The following is a 21,907-nucleotide window of genomic DNA, read 5'->3' on the forward strand; positions in this document are numbered from 1 at the left end:
AGGGCGGAGTCGGGAATCAAACCCCCCGACCCTGGAGGTGCGAGGCAAACGTGCTACCCACTGAAAAATGATGAACCCACAGAAAATGATGAAAAATGCTTTTTAAAAATGATCGGTTTATATTCGTGCTACTTTCTCAGGATGGGGTCTTTAATAAAATAATAAAGCGCCTCATTTATAATAAAACTCTCACGTCAAATTAAAATTAAAAGTGCAAATTAACAGCACAAACAAGTAGATCGGGGTCCCCCCCCAATGGATCCTGGTGTCACGTGACGCTTCTTCTTGTCATGATATGATCACATTACTGTATAATAGATTTATTTTCAGAAAACGACGATCCTGTTAAATGTGCTATATGTGAATATAAAGTGGTGGGATTACCACTATAACGATTTCAGAGGTCATTATAACAGCCAGTTTAATCTAACCTGCAGAATTAGTTTCTTTTGTTCTTCTAACAGACTCATAGTGTAGACACAATATAGGTGATGTAGGTAAACCACAATGTTTTTTTAATGGATCACGCGAGGTTTCTTTTTCCATCCGGCCCTTCTACAAACAAAGATAACTTGCGTAATCTTCTATTTATTGTTCCAACATATAAACGCACAACTCTCCTTTGTTTTTGGCTCTTTTTCCCCCTGCTGTGTAAATACCAGGATTGGTTCATGTGACACCGTCCACTAGCATGCCCGCTTAAATGAAGGCGGACCTATGCGAGTGTCCACGACCGTACCCTGACGTGCTTGCAGATACGTGGTCACGGAAAGATAAAACAGCCCTGAGGCAGATATGAGAGAATAGGGTATATAACACTGGAGCAATAAAGTAAATGGTTTAGATGTTTCCAGGTTTTGTGGTGTCCATACTGCACCACAGAACACAATTTGGGGGAATTCAAGTATAAATGAAGCCATAAGCGTTCCATATAAATGGTTACTGACATTCCCAAAAACCAGACTTCCATTACAGCCTAAGTGAATCTTAAGCAACCTGGATTTCTGTTCGTTTTTCTGTACCGTACAGGATAAAGTGTGGAAATTCATGTCATTAATCATACATATGGCACAGATGCGAGATAGAGATAGAGATATATATTATATATATATATATATATATATATATATATATATATATATATATATATATATATATATATATATATATATATATATACACACACACACACACACACACACACACACACACACACACACACACACACACTACCGGTCAAAAATTTAGCCACACTCACTCTTTATTTATTTATTTTCCCCCACATTTTAGACTAATAATAATGTCATTAAAACTCTGGAGTAACACAAATGGAATTATGGGAATTATGTTGTGATAAAAAAATCCAAAATATATCAAAAATAATTTAATATTTTCGCATCTTCAAAGCAGACGGCCCTTTCTGCCTAGAATTTCCAGAAATGTATTCTTGGAATTTTCTCGACCGATTTCTTGAGGAATTTCCCTGAGGTGCTTTTTAAACAGTATTAAAGGAGTTCACACCGACGCTGGACGCTTATCGGCTGCTTTTCGGAAATATTTCGCTCCGAGTCGTCCGGTTAAAAAAGATTTTATTGTAAATAAAATGTTAGTTTTCTAGTGAAAGAAATGAACATGTTGGCACGATTATATTTTTGTCTACGACACCGATTTCACACGTTTAATCACACACCTTCAGATCAAAACGTTTTTAACGATCATGAGAAACCTTTCAGTCGAGTGTCCACAAACTTTTGACCGGTAGAGTACATATACATATACACACACATACATATATACATATACATATACATACATATATATATATATATATATATATATATATATATATATATATATATATATATATATAAACTCTGGAGTATTCCTTTAATACAGAGTGCTGCTGTGCTTAGCTCAATTCTCAGCCCTGGCTCACACTGAACAGTTTACGTTTTCCTTGTTGTAACATGCCTGAGACGACTTATTGGGTGCTCATCAAGGGGTTTTCGACTACAATCTGTGGGAAAACTGGGAAAGACACAGATTGACACATTCATGCAGTATGAAGTTGATTGTGTGTGTGTGTGTGTGTGAGAGAGAGAGAGAGAGAGAGAGAAGTGTATTTATGTCCATTACTGCCTCCATTATTTGGCCCTTTCTCTTCAGACTCTAATCATAAACTACAGAAGTCCCAAGAGGCCATGAATAATCATTTTTTTTCTTTCTCGTTTTCACGTGATCTCCACGAAACAAAAAGCCAAAATTTTCTCATGACGTAATGATAACACGAGAAACTCTCACATCTCGTGAACGGGACTGGTGTTGCCTGCACGCCGCGAGTGCTTTGCCATCATAAATTTAATAACGTCCCGCTGTAGAAATGGACTTTTATCTCCGCGTTAACAGAGAGGGTGAGAAGGGTGTCCCCTTCTCAAGTGAAAGCTGTCAATCACGGACAAACACAGAGCTGTTTCAGCTTGCGTGAGTCCCTGTTCAAAGTAAAGACGAATTTGTTCATCCGTGATGCTCTGGGATTGCGCAAAAGCTTTTCCTGCCTCCAGAAGAATAAAAAAAAAAAACGTTATGTGTGTCGCGTACACAGAATAATTAAGTCATGATCACGAGAAAACAACTCGTGTCACGTCGAGAACACGAGACAACAAGAAAGAATAATAATAATAATAATAATAATAATAATAATAATAATGCATGGCCTCTTAGGGCTTCTGTAATAAACACCTCTGATGAGTACAAGAGCTTCTGTTCATGACAGATTAAACCTGGTGACACTGGGTACAGCCTTGTTTGGGAAGTAATGACAAATAAAGCTGGCAGGGTTTAAGTGTCCTGTCTGACTGCAGTAGTTACATGTTATATAGACTTATATATATATATATATATATATATATATATATATATATATATATATATATATATATATATATATAAAAACTCTTTCTCTCTCTCTCTCTCTCTCTATATATATATATATATATATATATATAACTATAAGTCTATATAACATGTAACTACTGCATATATATATATATAGAGAGAGAGAGAGAGAGAGAGAGAGATAGATAGATAGATGATAGATAGATAGATAGAGACTTAACACTTCATTTAGAGAGTTGTTGATCAGGCAGATTCACTCCAAATAAGCTACAGGTGTCAAAACTGATCAAAGCTCCCACTGTTGGTTTGTTTTTAACTACAGGATGGACTGAGTGATGTGAGAAGAGACTGTTATACTAATATATACTGTTATACTATTATATAACGAATACTAGCAAGCTAATAACATTGCCCGTGAAGCAAGCTAATCTCGCTAACCCGCTAGTCGGCTGTCTTTTGTCGCGAGCTAGCTTAGCCTCTGTCTACTGTAGCTAAAACGCTGGAACGTCATGCCTTAAAACAAACAAACAAACAAACATTATTTGTATAAATATTTACCGGTTTCTTCGGGAATCCGTGTGTATTTCCCCCAATACGTGGATGATACACCGAGCTAATCAGTCCGCTAGCTCGGCTTGTTTTTTTTTTATTGTTTTGTTTTTTTAACGCGTCTAGCTAAATCACTGAAAAATAATTAAAAATAAAAAACCAACACTGTGGCGGTTTTAATCTTCTGACTAAACTGAGACCTTACATTAACACCTACTGAATATCAGACAATGTGACAGCGGCGTCACTTCAGCAGGATTTCTCACTAAACCGAGGAAAGTGGGGGAGAGAGAGAGATTTATAAGGCTCTCGCGCGCTGGCTTCTGCTGTAACGGTGTCTTAGTGACGCTTTGCCATGGCAACCGCAGTTTGTTGCACGCGCGCTAAGGCGACCATTCAAAATCGAGAGCTGTTACACATAATAATAATAATAATAATAATAATAATAATAATAATATCGTTATTTACATATTGTAATTTATTTATTATTTATTTATTATAATAACAATGAGGCTAAGTTGTATATAATCTTATATTTTATATATATATATATATATATGATTGGCATGTTCAAAGTGTCCATAGTGTATGAATGGGTGTGTGAATGTGTATGTGATTGTGCGCTGTGATGGATTAGAACCCTGTCCAGAGTGTACCCCGCCTTGTGCCCCATGCTCCCTGGGATAGGCTCCAGATTCCCCGTGACCCTGTAGGATAAGCAGTATAGAAAATGGATGGATGGACAATTATTATTATTATTATTATTATTATTATTATTATTATTATTATCAGTAGTAGTTGTAGTAGTAGTAGTAGTTGTTGTTGTTGTAGTAGAAGGTGTAATAGTAGTAGTATTAGTAGGAGTAGTGGTAGTATTAGGAGTAATAGTAGTAGGAGGGGTAGTAGTGGTAGTAGGGGTAGTAGGAGTAGTGGTAGTATTAGGAGTAATAGTAGTAGGAGGGGTAGTAGTGGTAGTAGTAGTAGTAGTAGTAGGGGTAGTAGTGGTAGTAGTAGTAGGAGTAGGAGTAGTAGTGGAAGTAGTAGTATTAGTAGTGGTAGTAGTAGTAGTAGTAGAAGTAGTAGTAGTAGGAGTAGTAGTAGTAGTAGTAGGAGTAGTAGTGGTAGTAGTAGGAGTAGTAGTGGTAGTAGAAGTAGTAGGAGGAGGAGGAGGAGGAGGAGTAGTAGTGGTAGTAGTAGTAGTAGGAGGAGGAGGAGGAGGAGGAGGAGTAGTGGTAGTAGTAGTAGTAGGAGTATGAGTAGTAGTAGTGGTAGTAGTAGGAGGAGGAGGAGGAGGAGGAGTAGTAGTGGTAGTAGTAGTAGGAGGAGGAGGAGGAGGAGGAGGAGGAGTAGTGGTAGTAGTAGTAGTAGGAGTATGAGTAGTAGTAGTGGTAGTAGTAGGAGGAGGAGGTGGAGGAGGAGTAGTAGTGGTAGTAGTAGTAGTAGGAGGAGGAGGAGGAGGAGTAGAGGTAGTAGTAGGAGGAGGAGGAGTAGGAGTAGTAGTGGTAGTAGTAGTAGTAGTAGTAGTAGTAGTAGGATTAGTAGTTGTGTTATACATGCCTCTAATGTCCAAATATTGGTCTAGGCTTTTTGATGATAGTGCTGGGAATTGCGACTCGTTTTGTTAATTTGTTTGTAAACTAACTCTTGCACATTTGGATTCTTTTAATTCTTCACAGCAGGAATCCAGAAGCATTTTCGACCACCTATGTTGTTTTGATTGTGTTTGTGTACGTATGTAGCATAGATAACAAAACAAAACACAACAAAACAAATCATAAAAAACTAACTTTGGTCCATCCCTGGGAATCGACTCCACAGAATTCGATTCACTTAAAAGAGTCGTTTAAAAAAAGAAAAAAGAAAGAGAGCTGTTTTAATGGGTCTGAAGCATAGGTAAAAGTCATTACAGCTTTCCGACTACTCCAAAATACATTTCCCAGCATGCATCTGTTCGTTCGGGTCATTTGGGTCAGCGAGAGGTGAGTGCATGAGGAGTGCAGCGCCAGCATCGTGTTAATGTGATATAAAAATACCGGGGGGCGCGCGTGCGCTGCATTTGAAAGCAGCCTGTCCAGACATACACTCACTCACACACACACACACACAGGCAGAGCCCGAGCCAGCGTAGTCATTAGGATGGTGATCAGGGTGTACGTCGCCTCCTCGTCCGGCTCTCTGGCGGTGAGTAAAGCATTTATTCCAGATTAATGCCTGGAATGAGAGCAGATAAAGAAAAGTTTACACTCTGTGTGTGTGTGTGTGTGTGTGTGTTATTAACAGTCTGTAGTATATTGATCTTCTAGTATAGTACAATAGTAGTATAACAGTATAGTAGTATAATAGTGTAGAATAATATTAACCATATCTTTATGATAGCAGTGACAAGGGACAGGTGATACAACAATATGATCTCAATATTGTAATAAACTGCATCACAATACACTTTACAGTCATGGATAGACACTATTTTAACACTCATTTAGATGTTAACGTTGATTGTTTAATCAGTTGTTTCTTTGTTTTTTTTTATTTTTATTTGATCTCCTGCAAATATTAAGCAGAAACGACTTACTCTTAATTCTCCATAATGTTGCTGTAGCCTATACTGTTGCCGTTTTCATTTATGTTTATGTTTATCGTAAAAAGATTTATTAAACTGTATCTGGAGTGGTACCCTTATCTTCAACCTTGTACCTGTACCTTTAGTATGTAGGCTTTGTATCTTTTACGTCGGTGCATGTAGTGTACACTAAAACCAAACGATTCATGTAGGTACACGACAGTTATACTGTATACTACCATGTTTCCAGGTGAATTATACATATTAAAGGTAATATAGAGGGGACATATGACAGGAAAAATTCTCTTTTTCTCTCTTTTTCTAAGAACATCAAGCATCATGATGATGATGTTGATATTACTAAGAAGCTGGTTATTAATGAAGTAGTTTCGTGTCATGTAAAGGGTTAAGTGTGCGTGTGTGTGTGTGTACAGGTGTGCGCTGTGTTTAATAAACACTCCTAACAACTGTCCTGAATGCCTTTTGTTGCGCTCCAGCGACCTGTGCTGATGATCATGACTCTTCTGTTCCTCTAAAATGCACTTGGTTATATAACCCGGGACACTCGAGTATACTGTCAATCTAGATGAGTTTTAGAAGTCGTTTCCTTCAGGGTGGATCATGAGCAGTAAAAAGAGCAAAAGTGTGGACGGTCAAAGTGCATGTTTACTGTCCAAATTAGCCAATTGCTAGAGTTTAATGGTACACACACACACACACACTTTACGTAGGAGAAAGACTTATCTATTGCCACCATTTACCACACAGGAGCATGACACTTGTCTGACTCCTAATCCATTCCTTTCCAAGATACTGTACAGTCGATCACATTTCATGTCAGTAATGATGACTGATTGCTAGACGTCTCAGACGTGAGCATGGTGGTGTCCACGTCAGAAAACGAGGACGATTTGATTCGTAAACATTCTGGCTTGTGTAGGCTGTGATTGCTGTTTATCGGATTGAGTGGTTTAGAGCTCGCCGCTGCATTAGATAATGGCACGAATGAGTAATGCGATCATTTCCTTCTTCTCCATTTTTCGACAAAACTCGGAATTGTTTAGCCAAGCCGCTATTTTTAGACCTCTCTCTCTCTCTGTCTCTCTCTTTCTCTGTCTCGCAAACACAAACACAATGACTCGATGATGGACGAACTGGTGATTAAAGACAATGCAATTATATCACACACGCACACACACACACACACACACACACACACACACACACACACGCACACTAATTTAATTACTATGGAGCAGACATCTGGAGGTCAGACAGGTGTCTGTAGTTTTGCCTTTGTGCATGTGTGTGTGTGTGTGTGTGTTTGTGTGTGGTCCTTCGGCACAGACACATGTGCTGGGTGTGTTTTTGTGGGATGGGTGTGTGGATAAGAAGGCTGAAAAGAGGCAGCTGTATGGGGCGAGACAGAGAGACAGCGAAAGAGAGAGAGAGAGAGAGAGAGAGAAATAAACACATGATAAAACGGATTATGATCCTGTTACTACATACATAATATTACTAAATATTTCTGATTTATCTCACTTCCTGATGGTACTCTTCTGTTTATACACACACACACACACACACACACACACACACACACACATTTACATTTACATTTACATTTATTCATTAAGCATTTAGCTTTTATACAAAGTGACTTACAAATGAGGAAATACAAGCAAAAACACACACACACACACACACACACACACACACACACACACACACACTAGAAAGTGATTATCCTTTTAAACCCTGACTAGCCTTCACTTTTCATCCCTCAATCACCGCTCTCTCTTCTCTGATTTCTGTGCACTATCATTACAGAGACAGGAAAGAGAGAGTCCATCTCCACACACACACACACACATACACACACACACACACACACACACATACACACACAGCACAAGGAACACAACACACTACTCCCTGTTCTCAGTACATATACTGTACACTGGAATCTTGTCAAACATCCCCGACACACCCCTCAGTGCCTCACCCCTGTGTGTGTGTGTGTGTGTGTGTGTGTGTGTGTGTATGTATGTAAAGTTATTTCAGTAGAATAGAGATGCTATGAACAACAGCTTTGTTTATTCAGCTGATGGAGGAACAATACAGCATTAATCCCAAGCTCATGGCTGAATAAAACGTGCTGAACCTGAGTACATTTTTAACCAAACAGCTTGTTTTAAAAATAAAATGTGTCATAAAATAAACCTGCCAAATTGGTGAACTTCATATGATTGCAATGACACATATGTGTGTGTGTGTGTGTGTGTTTTTGCAGATGATAGGTGTGTATCAGATGCAGGAGCATGTGTATTAGGTCAGGGGTATTCAAATAAAACGTGTAAAGGTTCAGTTATATAAAATTCCTTGTTTACTAAGATTAAAAAAAAAAAAGTTTATAAAGGAGACAATCTGAAGTGGTTCTCTATTTGTTTGCACTAAGGGGTGGTGTGATGCAGCCTGATACAAAGAGAACTCGCGTTTTTTTTTTTTTTTTTTTACTTATTACGTCACATCCCGAAGTGTTTTATTTATTCCACTCGTACCACAGCAGTTTGCCAACACTAACAATTTAAGATTTGAATTTACTTCATGCTAAAAAAATGCATCTTGTCATGTTATCGAGAAACTGCAAAGCCCTCCGTCCTCTAAAAAGGACAGCTTTACCCCTGACTGTTACAAAGCACTGACCCTGGAGACTCCTTCCAAAAATTCTAAATCCATTCTAAATATCTCCACACAGAAAACATCACCACATCAACAATTACACACATTTCAAATTTTCCTATAGTAGCAGCGCTCTTATACCACAGCATTTTGCCGACACTAACCGTTTTTATTTATTAAAGGGGTCATGACATGAGAAATCAAATTTTGGCATATAAGAAGTCATTGTACCATTAAAACCTCCTGCAAGTTTCATAGCTTAATACATCCTCCTCAGTACAACGAGAGCATTTATTTAACCAAGCTCCAACTATGGCTCGTTTGGATGTGGCTGGATTTGTGACATCACACGGGCAAGCACATTTGCATATGACTGCCCCTACAGCAAGACATCGACACCTACTTTTACATCATCGCACCGTTGGCCCCGCCCGCTTGCGCTTAGTCGCTGAAAACAGTTCCTCACGTGTCATGGCAGGAGGCATTGATAATGAATTAATCGGCAAAGATGTTAGCCAATCATAGCAGTGGGTAGTTACATCGAAGTCTTAAAGGTAAAGGACACAACAAAACGATTGTTTTAGTCCGAGGGTCAGAGACAGGCTGGGAAAAGGTCATAATCACACCTCAGGGAAGATAATAATAATAATAATAATAACAATAAAAAAAAACATGTCATGACCCCAGGGGGCTGAAAATGTTCTGACTGTCCAGTTTTGAGGTAACTCGAATGCAGTATTAGAACAAAAGTCTCCATACAGTAGGGGATTGTGTTTACCAGCACAACGTCGGTTGTGCCTTCGTCAGTGCATGTTCGTGGACGTCCTCTTCTCGCTCGGTCCGCAACACTTCCAGTCTTTTTGAATTTGTTAATGAGTTTGGCAGCAGTGTGGTGTGATGTGATGTGATGTGCTTGCCAAGCCCATCACAATCTTGTAGCACCTTCCTGATCCATGTTTCCATTGTAGTTTAAGTGCATGTCTTCTTATCGAATTCTTAGCAGAAAAAAAATGATCCGCCTCAATTTTGACATTTTTTCTTGTACATTTTGGAGATTTTATTCACGTCCAGCATTTTTTATGTCATATCCCAAAATTCACATAGAAATACGTGTATGGAAACACGTATAGCTAGTGATACGTGATACCCTCATGGTTCTAGACATATAGTAAATCAATAAAGTGTGTGTGTGTGTGTGTGTGTGTGTGTGTGTGTGTGTGTGTGTGTTTCATCTGCCCGTCCATGAAGTCAGCATATGATTAGTGTGTCTTTATGCGTATTTGTGTCTAGTCCAGCTGCATCCTGTCCATTTTCCCTCAGTTAAGCCCCTGGTGAGGATCAATACCCTCTTCCTGCTTCTCACTAATAGCAACCCCAGAAATCTCTCTGTGATCATTAGGCATGTGTGTGTAGTTCACAAATTCATCCTTCACACACAGACAGCACTGTGTGGTTTCATGTTAAACCTAGACCAGACCTGTTTAACCAGCAGCTGCTGGTCAAATCCATCCCTTTTTTTTAATTACATGTCATTAATTAGCAGTAAAACCATATCCAGGCTTACTGTACAAGCAAATAGGCCAAATATATCGCATGTCTTGCACTTGTTTTGGATTTCTTTACTGGAATGTATGCAGTATTTGCTATGTAAGGAATAAAACACGACAGGGCGTGGTGTTACAGGAAAAGAATTAACATCACAGTGGTGTGATGTGGTCTGATGTGAAGCAATATTGATTATGTTCCTTATTATAATAGTACATAATGAAATGTTTTATTCCTCTTATACCACAGCAATTTGCCAAGGCTAACATTTCTTTGTTATAGACTGACAGCATACTTTTTTCCATTTTACTAATATAGTTACTTTTATTGTTGTCACAAACCAAGTTAGGCCCTGTTATCACTTACGTTATAACAGCTATAAACAGTTGTTCCCTCACCAAACTCCCTTTTTCCTTTCCCTAATAGTTAATAAGACAAAAAACGTAGCTTATCAAGCCCTCCATCCTGAAGACGTTCTCATGTTAGAAAACTCAACGTTTACTTCTGACTGATTCAAAGTTTACCTCTGACACTGGAGACTCCTTCTGTCTTTTAATTTATTTATTCATTTTCATATGATTCATTTACATGTGATTCATTTTCATGTGATTCATATTCATGTGATTCATTTACATGTGATTAATTTACATATGATACATTTACATGTGATTCATTTACGTATGATTCATTTACATGTGATTCATTTTCATGTGATTCATTTACTGATTTGCTTCTCTTTAAATCCAGTTTTAGACTGTGATATTACAAAGGTCTTTCCAGATTATTACTTGCCACACTGTATGAGATAACCTCAGTAAAATTGCCTGAATTCTATAATATAATATGTTCACCATGTTAGGTTTAAATCCTCTAAAACAGATTCGCAATTGAATAACATTACTCCAAGGAGACTCCTTCTATAAATTTTAAATAAACATCACCGAACAGATAACTTCACCATATCAAAAATTAAACACTTTTTAAAAATATATCTTCATGTGAATTGTTCACGATACAAGTCTCTGTGTTTAGTTCTTCCTATAGAAACGATAACATATGAGAACACGTGCATTAATATAAGCCTGTTATTCGCAGCCGGAACTACCGTCAGACTTACTGGTATAGACAATGAATCATCATCTGCTGACCAATCAGATTCGAGAATTCACCAGCACTGTGGTATAAAAGACAGTGATGTCGAGCTGAACTGGAGAAATATGTGCGTCCTAATTCAATCCTAACAGCTGCTACGTTGCTCTTCTAGTTTTGGGAGGGGTTTTTTGAGTCGTCATCAGGTAATTGATTCAGCTAATGACATCTCGAGCCAGAGTTGAATATATATCTCTTTCCAAATCAAAAGAAAAAAGCAAAGAAAACCAGTTGTGAAGAATGCTCCAGTTAGGATGTACTGACTCGTTACAAATGTTTACAGATGTTACAAACTGTTTTTATGATACTTTGTAGGGTTTGTTTTGTACTGATAAAAAAATAGTGATTAAGATAACTGTTTAATTACTCTCCAGACAGGTTTGTTAGGTTATATTATAAGTCTTAGGTGTAGAAACACATCACTGACATTATCCCTCATGATTTTCCCATTTGATTTCGTTATTAGGGGGCACAGTGGCTTAGTGGTTAGCATGTTTGCCTCTGGGTTGGAGGTTTGAATCCCATCTCCACCTAGTGTGCGTGGAGCTTGCGTGTCCTTCAGGCACTCTGGTTTCCTCCTCCAGTCCAAAGACATGCGTTGTAGGCTGATTAGCATTTGCAAATTGTCCATAATGTGCGAATAGGTTTTTTTTTGAATTTGTATGCGATGGGCAATATGCTGCAATCCCCCCCAAACCCAAGGGTATTGGTACAGAAAATGGATGAATGGATTTAGTTCTTAGTCTTGTTTAATGCCAGTGGTTTCACATTATTCCTCAGTTAAAAAAACATCAGCAGGAGGTCGTAGGCTTCCTGGAGGCAAACCGGATCCATTTTGAAGAGGTGGACATCACCATGCTGGAGGACGAGAGATTCTGGATGTACAAGAACATTCCAGAAGAGAAACGACCCGAGAAGGGCAACCCGCTCCCCCCTCAGATCTTTAATGGAACGGTCTACTGCGGGGTGAGTATCAATCAGGTGCAAGGAGACTTTTCGGTAATACTAATCAACAGACCTGTATTATTGTCTTTTTGATTTGGCAGGTATTGCCCTGCTCTGGGCTGTTTATTTATTATTTTGAGCCCTCTGCTGTCCGCAAGGAAAATTGCAATGAAAACACTGACACGAGCTCCTTTTACATTAAAACCCCTCGAACTACATACACCTTGTGTGTTGTCTTTTAAGGAAAAGATTCAGCTGCTGTGGGCGGAGCTACTTTCCAGTCTGGAAATATGTCAAGTAAACCGAAGCTTGAAATGAAGATGGTGGTGTTGCGAATCATCTTCAGAGAAACAAAGGCAAAAGAATATTACAGGTCTAGAAACACACGTAAACGAGACAAAGCAGACCTTTTAGCTATTGTGTTTGTATTTGAATGAGAAACCAGTTTTGTAATGTTATTAACGGTCAAATTAAACCTACATTGTCCATTAGCAATCGAGCGTCTCTTTGTGTTAATGTAACAGAGGGGAAAAGAGCACGCCAGGATAAAGCTAATGACTGTACAATAAGCCAAACTGCTTTTCTGCTTTTCTTTTTCCTGCGTGGTATGTATCATGCTCCCTCTTTACCAATCACATGATCAGAGTCGCTATTTCCTTCCTCTGGTTGTGGAGTGAATTTTCCAGCCTCTGTTTTTATCAGTAGAGCTCAGAGTTGTGAAGTTTCCATTTGATTTTGCTGAGCGTGCACAAGCATACTCCGAGCGTGCTGACGGTGCATCGAATAATGAGATGTAGCGTCTTGGGTATTTCGTGCGAATGCACTGGCTAAATGGACAGGAAGCTAGATTAGATGATTAGAATAGAAGTGCAGAAGAATTTGCGTTTCGGTCTGAGAAATACGTGCAGCTGTGGTCTCAGATTTGAAACTTTCCATAACACTTACACTTAAAGTCGCACTCATGGTCGACGTGTGTAAGTGTGTGTGAACGACTAATGGCAGTATTAGTTGCATTTTGCACTTTGTGAACCACTGCTAATCGTTACACCATACCGATTCCCACCTCTCATTGGCTAAACTGGCTTTAAATACCCCCTTCTGAAGGCATTAAATGCAATTGACATTAAAACTCCAAGGCTTTAAAGTGGCAGTTTATCATTTTTACAGTGCTTCTAAACGTGTAATAATCACATACCTTCAAAGATGTCTTGAAAATCTGATCCTCAGTATTGCTAGGAAATTTGCAAGGGCTCTTTTTAGTTTCTTTATTTCATACATTTTTCTGGCCCTGAAATAAACTCCGCCCTTCCAACGCCAAGGTAGATGCTGTTTAAACAAAGTGGTTAAAGAAAGAAGAGAGCTTTTGAATGTTTTCATCAACATGAGCAAAAAAAAAAAGACAAACTGCTCCTTTAATGTTGCATTTTGTTCTTTCAGGATTATGAAGACTTCTTCCTGTCTAAAGAAGCCAACACAGTGTTTTCTTTTCTTGGCCTCAACTCTCAAGCCTCAGGGAAGGTACAGAAACACACATCTCTCTTTCTCTTTCTCTCTCTCTCTCTCACACACACACACACACACACACACTCAGCACTCATCTTATGTGATCTCCCAGCATCCCTCATCTCTCACACCCCTTTGCATCCTGGAGTGTTTTGGTAATTTATTTTTTCCTGAACAGCTCCCAGCTGGTTCAGAAGAATATTAAACAACAATCTGAAAAGAAAAAAAAATGGCATCACCGCACTGACCCAATATCCTGCCTGTGCCTGAGAGATGGATATGAAGCTGTAATAGTCACGATATTTGCTGCTGAATGTCAGCTGGTTTCATACGAATAAGCAATTATGAGAAGAATTCAGTTTCCCAGAATGCCTGCTTGTAACCTGGCTCCATGTTTGAGACCAATCTGATTATCTGTCCTTTGAGAGATCCATACACTGTGCTGCACAGTGTACAAATGCTATTTATCTAATAATAGTGACACCGTAGATCTAGTATGTTATAAAGGAGATGTATTTGACTAAGCCTGGTTATCATCTTCACTTCAAGTCTGACTCTGATTTCTGCAGGATGTTGAATCTGAGGCTGTGTGAATGGCGCTCCAGCACTGAAGCACCATGCAGCATCACGATTTGTAATTATTCTCTCTTTATGAGAGGATGATGAAGCCGTCACTGCCAGCTATGCATCTGCCAAATACGCAAACCTCCTCACGACCAAAGAGACTTCTACATACACAAATACACACGTTTCGACTAATGAGACAGTGATGCCAATTAGTCCAATGTTTGTGTTGTTGCATGACTTGTCTTATATCGCGATCGCACCGACACAGCTTGTGTAATATGTGTATCACTGTGTTGTATTTTTTTTAAATCGATGACAATCACTGTATGATGTTTGTACGTATCCCTGTACAGTTTGTGAGACTGTACTGTATGTTTGTGATCTCTATGTGCGAGTGATTTTGTTGGAGCAAATGTCAGCATTCCATTAAAATAAAAATTCAACTTCGAATGAAAAGTGGATGAGCCAAAGAGTTGACAGTTGAAGCAAATAAGGAAATATGTTTGGTTCCTAGTGCTGTGATGTCCTTATAAAAGCCTTGATGTCCAATTGAGGTCAGGCCAGAACTCGTGATCTCATGATCCAATACAGGAAACACAAGCAAAATCTCACTGCTCTGTATTTCCACTGCCTACGCCCATGCCACACATGTCCACCCTGAAAGAGGCACATTAAACACTTTATTAAGACTTTCCCATGTTGGAAAACGTAAGGTTATAGCTTTACCTCTGACTGTAACGAAACTCTGACACTGGAGACTCCTTCCAAAATAAAATTTCAATAAACGTCTCTTCACATAAAGCTTCATCGTATCAATGCTTGTTTAAAATCCGGTTATGTGGAGCATCCACCTTACAAGTTCCTGGTTAAGGTGTTACTCTGGAACTGTATTAGAACATTAGTTTTAGAGATTGTCAATGTATTATAACAATACAGATGCAATAAACGTATTAATAAGTATTAAATGCGCCCCCAAGGCAGAAAATGTGAAAGCAGATCTTATCTGCTTTGCAGACCATATAGAGGGAGTGTACAAAATAACAAAAGAAACAGTAACAATATGTTAATGGCAAGGGCATAACAAGGGATACCAAGTTATAGCATCCAAAACAGCTTTACTCATTCTTAGACTGCTGTCCTACAAGCCCTGATTGGATTGTGGTGTTATGCTGGACCATTCTTAAACAAAAATCTTCCTGTTTTTATTTTAAGGGGTTGAACAAGGTGGACATCTACTTCACAGTCTGTGCTCCAGACCATCCTATAAAGATTCTGATTAAATATGGTGTTTGTGGAGGCTATGGAAGGTTCTGACTTCATTCTGGCCTTTAACTGGGGTTGTAGTCAAGTGCGCCATCGCCATATCCCAAGAACAGGACTAGCCGAGATTGAAGTCTTGAGGTGGTCGAGCCTCGAGTCTTAAGTCAAAATCGAGACCAAATGAATGTGAGAAAAGAGAGCTCAAGATCAAGACCAAAAACATTCAAATCCTTTTTGAGGACAAGGCTTTACTAACTAGTTAGCTTCATTCCTGCATTGTGCCATTGATTAGGCTGTGCTCTAAAAGAAGGTATTAGGTATTGTCAAACTTTGTGCATGGGAAAGTAAAAGGCAATAGAGGTCGAGACCATAGTTAGCCTGATCTAGCTGGTAAAGACCGAGGGGGCATTGTGGCCTTGCACCTCTAGGGTTGGGGGTTCGAATCCCGACTCTGCTCTGTGTGTGTGGGGCTTGCATGTTCTTCCTGTGCTTTGGGGGTTTCGTTCAGGTACTCTCGTTTCCTTCTCCAATTCAAAGACATGCATTGTAGGCGGTTTGGCATTTCCAAATTGTCCGTGATGTGTGATTGTGTGTGAGATTGTGCCCTGGGTTGGCACACTGTCCAGGGTGTCCCTCACCTTATGCATCGAGTGCATGGATGGATGGATGGATGGATGGATGGATGTCAAAGACCAGTGCCCAAGCGTCCAACAAATGCCAATAAGTTCAAGTCAAAAAACAGAAAACGCCTTGAGATTGGATTCAAGACTGCAACCGAGTCCAAGAGCCCTATTTTTTTTTTTTTTAACAAATCCCTTTTGAATAGTTTTAGAGGAATTTATGGGGGAAATTATCATCCTAGAACATGGGAACATCAGGAAATAGTGTTTGCGCCACAGCATGTGCCGGGTCTTGTACACTTGCCATATTGGTGTATAAAATTGGGTGAACCTTGACTAATGTGACCACATTCCTTTCTTCTGTTGCTGAGAAATCCAGGTTTTGTGTTATTGACGTCAAGCTATGCATTGGGCTTTTATTCAGCAGGTTTTCTGAATGGCAGTTTTACCGTAAATTCCAGCGTTTGTAGCTCACAATGTGCTATGTTTGTTGAGTCTGCTTCAAAGAGCTGCTCATTCAACTCTGTGGTTATTTTTGTGGTTGTGCTTTTAGCTTGTGTCAATGAACTTCAATTCATGACCATTGTTCATTTTGCTGATGTGTTAGTCCATGTTTGACATACACTACCATGACTTTTGGCACTGTTCTGATGGAAACATTAAATAATTCTTCACATTTTGTTAATGATGCACTGACGCACGATGTTTAGTCACTTCAAAAGGCTAACCCATCTCAGGCAACAATATAATTACAAGCTTGATATACTAGCTTGATTTGTTGACGGGCTGCTTTTTGCTCTTAAACGAGTAACAGGATTGAGTTTGGTTAGCATAGAAGTAGCAAATACACAAAATGTGATTAACTAGCATCCATGATATAATGAGGGCATTAAAGACTTTCAAATTATAGACTGAAAGTAAGTTATTCATTAAAAAATGTTTAAAGTAACTCAACTTTAAATATTTTTTCATTAATAATTTACTTTCAATCTTTGGTCTCAGAGGATAAATGAAATCTAAATATCATGACTCTGACTAATATCACAAATCTAACATTTGGTTCACATAGGATGCTCAGAGAGAAGGAACATTTCAGGAATAGTACTATATTATACAAAGACATTGTCGTGTGGAATCCTTGCCATCCTCGCCATCCTCTAAGTCCGTGTGAATGTGGTTCACTCAGCAGGAAGCTGACCCAGAGGCCGTGAGAAACTTTCTAACCCTACAAACTCTTCAGGAATTCACCAGCAGGTGTCAGTACACAAGCTCTCTCCAGGATTTCTGTGGTCCTGACCTACAGTGTTTCCTGATCCTGGAGTGGGTGTTTAATACACCTGATCCTGGAGTGGGTGTTTAATACACCTGATCCTGGAGAGGGTGTGTAATACACCTGATCCTGGAGTGGGTGTGTAATACACCTGATCCTGGAGTGGGTGTTTAATACACCTGATCCTGGAGTCGGTGTTTAATACCCCACATTGTGCCCCATGCTCCCTGGGATAGGCTCCAGGTTCCCCGTGACCCTGTAGAATAAGCAGTATAGAAAATGGATGGATGGATGGATGGATGGACTTCATGCCTTCTAGGGAGGCAAAGGAGACTCCTCATCTTGTAAAAGTCTTAAGTACGTTATAAGTCTCGGTTTACTCATTTTACGGAGGTAGAGCCAGGGCACTCATCCTCAAGTTCCACTCTGCAGTCCATTGACTTATCTATATTCAGATCCACACGGCTAGCTACAGTGCTAACTACATTGTGTAGCATGAGAAGGTTATGGCAGATGAGGAGTTTCTTAATTGTTACGATTCTTAATTGTTTTTTAAAACATTAATAAACTTGAACGATTGCTAAACTGAGCTAAGTCTACTGATGATGAGAGAAGAGATGAGAGAAGAGAGGAAGAGATCTTTGAGGTTTATAACAAGTACTATGAAGGTCTATATTAAAAATGTACGTATAAAGTATAAAGAGTAAAATACGTGTGTAAAATGTGTGTCATGTAATTAAGTAAGAGTACAAGTATTAAATTTCAAAAACATTAAGGTAAAATAGAAATAATACTTAAGTATCGTAACAAAATCCATTTCCTGAAGTATTTTTTCACTCCTGCTCATTTTTGCTTTCTAACTTTAAACCACAACCAATTAACCATAATTGACTAAAAATAACACATATACATTTAGTAGTTTTTGTGATTTTTTTGTGATTTTTGTATTTTTCACTCCGGCTCATTTGTGGTTCGAACCTTAACCAATTAACCATAATTGACCAAATGCTTTTTAATTCTTTTTTTTTTTTTTGCATAGAAAATGTATACCTGTTGTACATAACATGCACATTTGTTACATCAAGCATGTTTATTTCCTTCACTCTTACATCATCACATCATATACGTTCAGAACAAAGAAACATGTGAGTCCTCAAAACATAGGAGAAAAGAAAGGGCCACATTGACTAAGTATTATCATTGTAGCAAAGAACACCAAATAAACTGAATGAAATGCTTATGCTGACTCTATATCAAGTCAGACATTAAAGACATCATAAAATCTACCCAGTTAAAACGTAATTTTACAAATTTTCCCATTGTAAGTGTAATAGTACAATTGAATTAAATATTTAAAATATAGTTCATTAAAGAAATGAATCCAATCTGAATACATCAACTGTTGACCAACCTGTACATTTTATTCCAATCCTAATACTTTCACCTTCACTTAACCCATTTAATTGCTGCTCCCAAATTCCCACACCTATCAGCTACTGAACCCAAATACTAAAAAAGAATGTGTTCATGTGGCAGGATTTTAGAGCTGTCGATTGCACTTACGAGTCAAATACAGTTCTGTTTTCGACTCATAGTTTGAAGAAAGTCTCTGGCTTGCCATCCTCCACTGCATCAAAGAACGCCTGGTAGTCCTGTGATCACAGAGAGGAGAAAAACACGGTCAGAGACCACACACACACACACAGTTTAAATACACTGATTTCCTCACAACTTAATTGTTAGCATGTTGTTAAGCGCTGTGTGAGTGGACATGCACTGGTGTAAATTTCCATCACTCGAAAGGTGAGTAGATTTTCTGATGTTTTTAAAGGGCGTTTTGAAAGTGTTCCCATGTCCTATTTGCTTAAAGACATATTATGTAACGACTGTCAAACATTTGTGAAATACACACACACACACACACACACCCTTTCTTGGTGTAATACATACCACAGACAGTATGTCACAGTGATCAGTTAAAATATACAGCCAAGTACGAACCCAAGACAATGAACCTGGACGATAAGAGGATCGACGACTGACTAAAGTAGCGTAAATTCACCTTATAGTCATCAAAAACTTGCTTTAAAGACTGAATAGTAACTGCTTAAGGGATGAGATCACCAAAAAATGTCTTAGACAACAGGAGCAAAAAGTACCAAATATTATACGATACTTTTACTCATGAAATTGAAGCGTCTATGAATATATAAACTTGGAAAGCCCCCTAAACGCCCACAGTGGGCTTTTTACACATTGTCCAGCCTGTACACTTAAATTAATTCCCCAGAAAGGATTTAATGATAAAAAAAAAGTTCAAATCTTCAAACATTTGAATTGAACGGCATCGTTTGGTGAATTGTGTGCATTTTCTGATCCCTCATTACTCTCTGATGGACATGATGAACTCTTGTCTGCACTCACATGAACATGTGTTTAAAGAAACTCACCCCGCAGTATTTATTTCCATTAAAGACTTGAGGAGGCAGGGCTTTGGGGTTCCCCACCTTCTGCCTCATCTCATCCTTCAAATCAGGGCTCTGAGTGATGTCCTTGGCAAAGTACTTGATGTGCTTTGAATCGAGGAACCGGAAGATTGCGTCCTGCTGTTGCTTTACCTGAGGGTGGATTCGGTTTAAACTCTTTAGTATTATATTCAAAGTTCATATACTTTTATCATTTGACCTGTTTATCCATGCATCTTATACGATTTCTTTTTAAATTCTTTCTATATTAGAATTCTTATTTTATTTACACTCTTATGTTTATTTTGAAACTAAACTTTGGTATTTAGAAGATAAATGGCGCACTTATATAGCGCTTTTATCCAAAGCGCTTTACACTGTGTCTCATTCACCCATTCACACACACACTCACACACTAATGGTAGCAGAGCTGCCATGCAAGGCTCTAACTTGCCATCGGGAGCAACTTGGGGTTCAGTGTCTTGCCCAAGGACACTTCGGCATGTGGAGTCACGTGGGCCGGGAATCGAACGGCCAACCCTACGATTAGTGGACAACCCGCTCTACCACCTAAGCCACAGCCACCCCAGATCCTATAGATCCTATAAAACACTTTGTTTTTAAATGACTAATGCCTATGAAGTATATGCTGAGATGAAATAGTATGAAAGTATGGTTTTCAGTGCATCATGGTATAACAGTACTAAATATTCCACTGCAGTGCCAGAGTTAAACAATCAATAGGATCACAATTAGACAATGTAGAAATGCACTTTTCTCTGCTTTTCAGTATATCAGAACACTTCGAAGCGTCGTGCTCAACTTTGGGATTGACATTTGCGGAACCGGTCGCTATTATACAGTCGTTTATCACAGTATGTCATGATGTCTGTATAATGTCACGGCCCTAATCTACTAATCTACTCCACCCTGTAACACCTTGTGTTTATATTGAAATACAATATATTGCGAAAGACACTGTAGACACTTGACGATCACAACCATATGTGCTTTTTTAACATCCTATTCCAGATGTAATCCCTCTTTTGCTGTTATAATAACCTCCACTCTTCTGAGAATGCTTTCCACTAGATTTTGGCTGTGGGGATTTGCGCATTCTTCTTTTCTCACTCATAGTTTTTCAGTGACATTCACGTTCATATGATCTGAAAATCCAGTGTGGAGATGGTAGTGCGAACGCTGGACTCAAGTATCCAGAATGCAATGCAGCTATACGACTCTGAGTAATAGCAGAGACTCGACTCGGCTAGTTAGCTGCAAGATGATGAATGAATGTTGAATGTTGGACCCAATTGAAAATAAAGTCAGTTCATTATATAAATGAATATATGAGTCATTCAGGGTGGATTATTCCTTTAGCACTTCCAGTAAATAGTTTGTGCTCCATTTAATCTATGTTTGCTGAACTGGCTCTTTTCTGAGCTGTAAGTTTCACTCTTTTAATGACTGCTGTCAAAATGTAGCTGACTCCATGCATACACGTTCACGGTTTCCATTTAAGACAATTCCAACAGCAAACCAAACCAAAACTACGGTCCTTCAGGGATAAGTGACAGCCACACAGAGACACCTCAGACAGAAAGAATGAATGAGATTTGAAGAAATTAAAGTTTTTTGTTTTTTTTAAAAAAAGTGTTTGTTAAAGAAACATCATAATTCTGGCAGAAAGATAATGGAATAAGAAAACAGGGTGAAAGAGATTATACATGGCAACACTTCAGTACACAAACTTCATTTATCATAAATGAAAGGAATAAAAATATGTTGGTATTTTACCTCTCTGGAGCCACCGGCACTGCTGAAGTAGACCGTAATAGACATGGTGTAGTGTCGTGAGACAATCTGACAGCTACGGCAGACTGAAGTGTTAGCGTAG

At 38.7% G+C, this 21,907-nt stretch overlaps 3 protein-coding genes across 3 annotated transcripts in view; 1 reads left to right on the forward strand and 2 right to left on the reverse strand.

Annotated features, from left to right (window-relative positions):
• lca5 (lebercilin LCA5) overlaps positions 1-3,783 on the reverse strand; it is a 19,449-nt gene extending 15,666 nt beyond the window's left edge. The window contains exon 1 of the mRNA XM_053643731.1: positions 3,454-3,783. The gene's annotated coding sequence lies outside the window, so the exon portion shown is untranslated. The remainder of the gene's footprint in view (positions 1-3,453) is intronic.
• Positions 3,784-5,482: 1,699 nt separating this feature from the next.
• Positions 5,483-14,851, forward strand: sh3bgrl2 (SH3 domain binding glutamate-rich protein like 2). Its single transcript, XM_053644444.1, has 4 exons — positions 5,483-5,625; positions 12,161-12,346; positions 13,763-13,843; positions 14,398-14,851. Exons 1-4 carry the CDS (start codon positions 5,581-5,583, stop codon positions 14,419-14,421), a joined length of 336 nt encoding a protein of 111 aa, XP_053500419.1. The 5' UTR covers positions 5,483-5,580; the 3' UTR covers positions 14,422-14,851.
• A 3,765-nt stretch (positions 14,852-18,616) lies between these two features.
• zgc:153284 (uncharacterized protein LOC751696 homolog) lies at positions 18,617-21,888 on the reverse strand. Its single transcript, XM_053644446.1, has 3 exons — positions 21,808-21,888; positions 19,996-20,163; positions 18,617-19,197 (listed from the first exon to the last, which is right to left on the reverse strand). Exons 1-3 carry the CDS (start codon positions 21,850-21,852, stop codon positions 19,135-19,137), a joined length of 276 nt encoding a protein of 91 aa, XP_053500421.1. The 5' UTR covers positions 21,853-21,888; the 3' UTR covers positions 18,617-19,134.
• Positions 21,889-21,907: the final 19 nt, after the last annotated feature.

Source organism: Ictalurus furcatus, chromosome 15 (assembly GCF_023375685.1).
Source record: "Ictalurus furcatus strain D&B chromosome 15, Billie_1.0, whole genome shotgun sequence".
Taxonomy (NCBI): Eukaryota; Metazoa; Chordata; class Actinopteri; order Siluriformes; family Ictaluridae; genus Ictalurus; species Ictalurus furcatus.